Here is a 5,996-nt window from a genome sequence, read left to right as displayed (position 1 = left end):
CCCCCCCCCCCCTTTTTTTTTTTCTTTTGAATATCTGAAATGTTTCCAGGCCTGGGCTCTTTTTAAAGGAAAGTTCAGAGAGGGCATTGATAAGCCAGATCCTCCTACCTGGAAGACCAGGTTAAGGTGTGCTTTGAACAAGAGCAATGACTTTGAAGAACTGGTGGAGAGAAGCCAACTGGACATCTCAGATCCCTATAAAGTGTACAGAATAGTGCCAGAAGGAGCTAAAAAAGGTAAAGCATCCCAAATTCCCCATGTAACAGTGTGTGAATGTGTCTTACTGTAAGTATACGAAGGCTGAAGTGTGCTTTTTTTGAATGGCCAGGCAGTCTTTTTTAAGTCCATTAAGGAGCCAAAATGCAGGGCTCAAGTGCAGCTTGTCCTGATGGCTCAAGAGGCTGTGCCTGCGGGGGGGCTGGTGGTGTTTGAGTCGGAGGGTTGAAAGGGAGTCCTTGCAGAAGATGCAGACAGGCACCCTCCCCGCGCATCGCTGGAGGGACTGCTCTGCTCGCTGGAGCCTCCCTGCCAGTTCTGCAGAGAGAGAGCCAACGAGCAGCTCAAGGGACAGGCAGAACAAAACAAAAGCACAAAACTGCTTGCTGGATCTAAGTTTTGAATGCAGGGAACGGCAGAGGTGTTTTGAGCCAGGCAGTAGGTAACTGCTGCAGGGGAAAAGCTGGGAGCGAGGGATGCCTGTGGGCCGTGCCTGCTCTCTCCTGGAAGCCCCTGGTGCCAGCTTGCAGGAGGCAAAGGCTTGCCCGAGCCCAGGGAGGGCATTGTGGTACACTGGGTATGACTGGGCAGTGTTTTCTCCTGGGGCGCTGGGGAGCCCAGTGGGACTGACTGCCTCTGGGAGCCACCTGCAAGGGAGGGCTGGGAATCCTGTCCCAGACTGGCACTGAAGGGCATGGTGGTCCTCTGTTTGTTCAAAGGCAGGTGGTGTGGATTTGCTTTCAATGTGCCAATTTTAGATTTCCTTAAGATGTAGCTGACATAATGTATTTTCGTCCCTCTGTTGAACATAGGTGCAAAACAGATCAGCATGGAGGAGCAACCATCAATGATGAACTATCCCTTTCCACTACCATCCTCTTACACTTCACTACCATCTCAGGTATGACATCAGTTACACATTTTGCTTGGTGCTTGTACGTTGAGCAGCATCATTTCTGTGCTATGTGCTATGTCTGTCTTTGCTGGCACGGCTCTCTAATTCTCCCTGGGAAGAAACTTTATTATGAAAACTGAGAAATCGAGAAGCAACTTTTCTAATGTCAGATGGGGCCACAGGGCAGCCGATTTCCCTTGGTGTTGTTTATCCCTGAGTAACAGCTCTTTTCTGTCGGGTGATAGATATCAGTGCGCTGCTGTTCTGTCGATGCCACAATGTAAGCACCCAAAGAAGCCTTGCTCTTCCCAGCAGACATTTGCCAGCAGTGCTTTGACTGCCTTTTGTTATCCCCCCCTGCTTGTTATTTACACCAGTGGCTAGAACTTCATTTGAAAGCCTCATTGGTGGTGGTGGCGATGTGCCATTCATGTAGCCTGGGCAATGCTTAAGACCTCCGCAGGCTTTGGCAGAGAAAATCAAGGAGTTGAAATGTGAAAGCTGACACAACACATGGAGCTAGTTTTGACAGCTGCTGAGTCAAAGACTATCTCATTCAATTGAATAGGTACCGAACTACATGGTGCCCCACGAACGGAACTGGAGGGAGTTTGCCCCGGAGCAGCCGCATCCCGACATTCCCTACCAGTGTGCCAGTGTCCCCTTTGCAGCTCGCAGTCATCACTGGCAAGGCCCTGGCTGTGAAAATGGTAAGACGCTCGTGCTTAAGGTCTCTTGCTGAGGTTGGTCACATGGAAGGATGGCAGATTTCAGGTTTTTTATTTATGATTTTTCACTGGAATTTTAAGTTGGAGTGCTGGGCTCCCTTCATAGAGAGCCACGTGGCCCATGGCAAGAGCCATTGTCCTGGCTCTTGCTTTCACTGCCACCATACATGTGGTGTGTGAGCTACACAGTCCTCTGAGTTGATGCAAGTCAGCCTCTGAAAGTCCTCAGCTGTCTCAAAAGCCCTAAGCAATAAGAAGGCAGCCAACCCCCCAAAAAAGGCCCGACTGGGAACGTGTGTTCTTTAACTTTGCTTTCTGATTTTGGACCTTTTGAGGACCACATCAGTGAGGTTTTCCCTCCAGCCTTGTGGTTTAGAATGGCATTCTTGTCCTGAGAGAAAAGCTGAAATTATTACTAGATTTTAGTGCTGTGGCAGTGGGACAACTTGTCATGGATTGAATCTCTCTTGGGGGCTGGTACAGCAGAAACAGAATAAAGGGTTGTTCCCTTCTCTGGAGATCTCACAGTACCAGTGTCTAAGATAATCGTGGCTTTCCAAGGTCCAGATCCTTAGGAAAAAGCCTGAATTGTGAAAATAGGCAATGCTGAAGCCTGCAGGGTATAAAACATACAAGAAAGGGAACTGTGTACCATAGAGCCTTGCAGGATAACTCACCTGAGGATGCAGATTTTGCTTTGTGAGGAGAAGCAGCTGATTCAGAAGGGCAGGAAAAGATGGGAAACAAGGAAAAACATTTTAGAGCAGAGCAGATACTGTGTTTTCAGAGGACAGTTTTCTAGAGGTTTTGGTGCAGACAAGTAAACTTCTGCTTCTTTAGTTCTGCTAAAAAGCAAATTCTCAGTGCACTGCAACTTACCTGGAAGTATATTGCAATTATTAGGCAGAATCCTTTGCATTAAGAAACAGAGGAAAACACCAGTTGCCTGTGTTATTATCGACTTACTGATAGGCATCTCTTGGAACAGTCTAATACTAGTCCTGGTAATAAAACCTAAATAATCTCCTGCTGCACAATTTTCTTTACCTGCTTTTTAAACAGCGTTGATTTCAGCTTTATTGTTATACTCATCTGTAGTAAAATTCCTTATACAAAATTGATTGTTTTATGCAGGCAACTTTTAAGAGCACTGTAGTCTAGTTAAAATTGTTACTTATTTCTATAATATAACACATTAGGTAAGGAAGAAGTACTAGGGGGAGCACTGAAATGAAAAGGGAGTATTTTATGCAGACCCAAATGAAAATACAGTCCAGGTAATCTCTGGAGAGCTTGGTAGAGTTGGCATACCTGGAAAAACTGGGAAATAAGCCCATTTTAGGAAGAAGGGAGGATGAGAGAGTGTTCCTGCTGGAGCCCAGAACAACTCGCTTTTGCATTGCTGTGTTCTCTGCCCAAGCTCTTCTTTTAGGACTTAGGAGGCTGTCACTGACTTTTGTTTATGAAAACAGGTTGTCAGGTGACAGGAACCTTTTATGCTTGTGCCCCTCCTGAGTCCCAGACTCCTGGCATCCCGATTGAGCCAAGCATAAGGTCTGGTGAAGCCCTCGCCCTGTCAGGTAAGGCCCGTAACCCCCTCGCTCGCTGGAGAGTTTGACAAGAGACTCCCAATTCTGACTTACCCTGGCACTGTCTCTTCTTTCTGATGAAGAAAGAAAAAGAAGGAAAAAAAACAACCTCTTTAATGAATGAATTTGGTGTATAGTCTTAATTCTCTTTTTTCCAGGATACTTACACACTTGCAGCCCCAGCTCCAAGGGATGGAGGTAGTTAAAGTTACTGGAAGTTCCTTGCTGGCTCATGGTGCCAATACTGGGTTGTTGTGTTGAGCCACTAAAGCCCAAGGGAGTTTGGAAATCTTTGGGTTGTCAGTGACTTTAGTTCAATTTTTCATTTGGGAGAAGCTCCCCCAAAAACTGGTGTTACCTGGGTACCTTGTTGTGTTCCTGCTGGTGCTGCCTGGCTTTGCTCTGCTTCGTTATTCCTGGTGAAAAAAAGGCATTTGGGAATGAAAAGGAAAGTTATTTCAGCCAAGTTTGCAGACTTCCAGATGAGGGTGGGGGGTAGAGTTCTGAGTAACTCTAGGAAAAGGTGTGGGAATGTGTTTTTCACAGAAGTAAGGGATAAACTTGTAGTGTGATGGTGGACAGGTTTCTTGAACAGGATTGTTCTCCTGAGTCAGAGTCTGGAGTTATAGATATATATCTATGTGTGTATATATATATACATAATCTCTCTATATAAGATATGTGTGTGTTTGTGTGTATATATGCAAATACATAAATTATGTATAGGTATATGCATGTATACATATACATATATACACTAACATATATACTTATGTGTGTATATATATATTTTTATATATATATATCTAAAAAAATATTTACTGAATGCTGTGTGAATTCTTAGGGGTCAGCCAAGTGGACCAAATGGCCATTTGAAAGTAAGGCTGGAGATTTCAGATACAGCCCTGTTGGAGCTGTAGCCAGCAGTCACTTCTCTTCAGGAAGCTGAATGCAAGTTTGCAGGTCTCCTGTGCAGAAGCCTCTTTTATGCAAAATCTGGGGAGAAACACAGCTACTTCCTGATTAAATCTGAGGAAGTGTACTGAGCTGGTGGGTTTAAGTGTGATGTGAACTTGGAAAATGTGTCAAACAACAATTTTCTGTGTGCAGAATTTTCCTTTTAAATGGAATTGTGAAGTTTGTGGGAGGTTAGTTCCAACTAAATTCCCACATCAGTAGCCCTTATAATAAAATAAGAAAGCATTAATGCTACCTTGTCCCCAAAGTTTTAGTATTTATATTCTTTAGATGCTTTTTGCTAATGTGAGCCTGTCTCCTGAGTGGCAGCGTTCGCCAGGCTCCTCAGAAATCTCACACAAACTTGTCTCTTGACCTCAGTACAGATCTGAAACATAAACCATTTGTACTAATGTATCACGTGTTTTGTTTTGTTTTGTTTTTTTTTCTCCTTGTAGATTGTCGGCTCCACATCTGCTTGTATTACCGTGAAATCCTGGTTAAGGAGGTGACAACTTCTAGTCCTGAAGGTTGTAGGATATCCCACGGCCAAAGCTATGAGGTCAGCAGTCTGGAGCAAGTTATCTTCCCTTACCCAGAGGATAATGGCCAGAGGAAGAACATAGAAAAACTACTGAACCACCTGGAAAGAGGAGTAATACTGTGGATGGCCCCTGATGGCCTCTATGCTAAGAGACTTTGCCAAAGCAGGATCTACTGGGACGGGCCCCTGGCGCTCTGCAGTGATCGACCCAACAAGCTGGAGCGGGACCAAACATGCAAGCTCTTTGATACTCAGCAGTTTCTAGCAGGTAATTCCCACTATGGCTTTGATACTGATGGTTCCCAGATGTGACACCCGGTTGCTCTCCACACCAGCTTACTGGGAGCACTGTTTTACGTTACCTTACGAGTTACAGTAAGAATTACTCCTCATTTCTTCCTCTGGGCAAACACAGTCAAAAGAGTAGTTGGCTCCTGAATAATCCTGTCAAATTCTGTTCTCTGTGCACATTCAAAGCCCTTGCACAAACCAGCAGGAGTGAACTGATGCTCAGCTGGTGACACCCCAAACCTCTCATCTCTTTGAGAAGAGTGAGGACAAACCTTTCAGAATGTTTTTTCCATGCATTGGGTGACAGAGGAAAGCAGATCCTCATCTGGGAGCTGCTGGTGTAAGCCGTGGGCAGATCTCTTGTCTGCCTGACCCAGAATGAGCCTGAGATCTTGCTCAGAGAGTGCAAGGATCAGCAAGAATTTTGGTAGAAAGCCTGCTTTTTACTCTGTGCCAGTGTTTAAAAGATATGTGCAAGGTGAAAAGGATTTCAACAGCCTCTGGAGTTTCCAGGTTGCTCTGAGCCAGGAGGTGCATTACCTCTCCAGAGCAATGTGAGAAAGTCTCGTTTTGCACAGGGCAGTTGGGAGCATCAGTACAGAGAGGGCAAGAGCACACTTCAGGGCAGTGCCTTCTCCTTCCAGCCCATGCAGGGGAGGGGGCAGAGCCTCAAGCCTGCTTCCCAGCACTTCTGAACAGTTAAGAGGGAGGAAAGCTGTCCAGCCAGAGAAACTAGTGGGAGCTGGTCATCATTGCAGAGGACAGCTTGGGCAGCA

At 45.6% G+C, this 5,996-nt stretch overlaps 1 protein-coding gene across 1 annotated transcript in view; it reads left to right on the top strand.

The window, feature by feature from the left end:
- Positions 1 to 5,996, top strand: part of IRF4 (interferon regulatory factor 4) — a 12,796-nt gene that overhangs the window by 1,126 nt on the left and 5,674 nt on the right. The window contains exons 2-6 of the mRNA XM_010000908.1: positions 50 to 236; positions 1,029 to 1,117; positions 1,680 to 1,821; positions 3,312 to 3,419; positions 4,844 to 5,197. Of these exons, the coding sequence (XP_009999210.1) occupies positions 50 to 236; positions 1,029 to 1,117; positions 1,680 to 1,821; positions 3,312 to 3,419; positions 4,844 to 5,197 (880 nt within the window). The remainder of the gene's footprint in view (positions 1 to 49; positions 237 to 1,028; positions 1,118 to 1,679; positions 1,822 to 3,311; positions 3,420 to 4,843; positions 5,198 to 5,996) is intronic.

The sequence above is a fragment of the Chaetura pelagica genome, unplaced genomic scaffold (assembly GCF_000747805.2).
Source record: "Chaetura pelagica isolate M959 unplaced genomic scaffold, ChaPel_1.0 scaffold104, whole genome shotgun sequence".
In the NCBI taxonomy this organism is placed as follows: Eukaryota; Metazoa; Chordata; class Aves; order Apodiformes; family Apodidae; genus Chaetura; species Chaetura pelagica.
The sequence above is the reverse complement of the archived record's forward strand: the minus strand, read 5'-3'. Positions and strand labels throughout refer to the sequence as shown.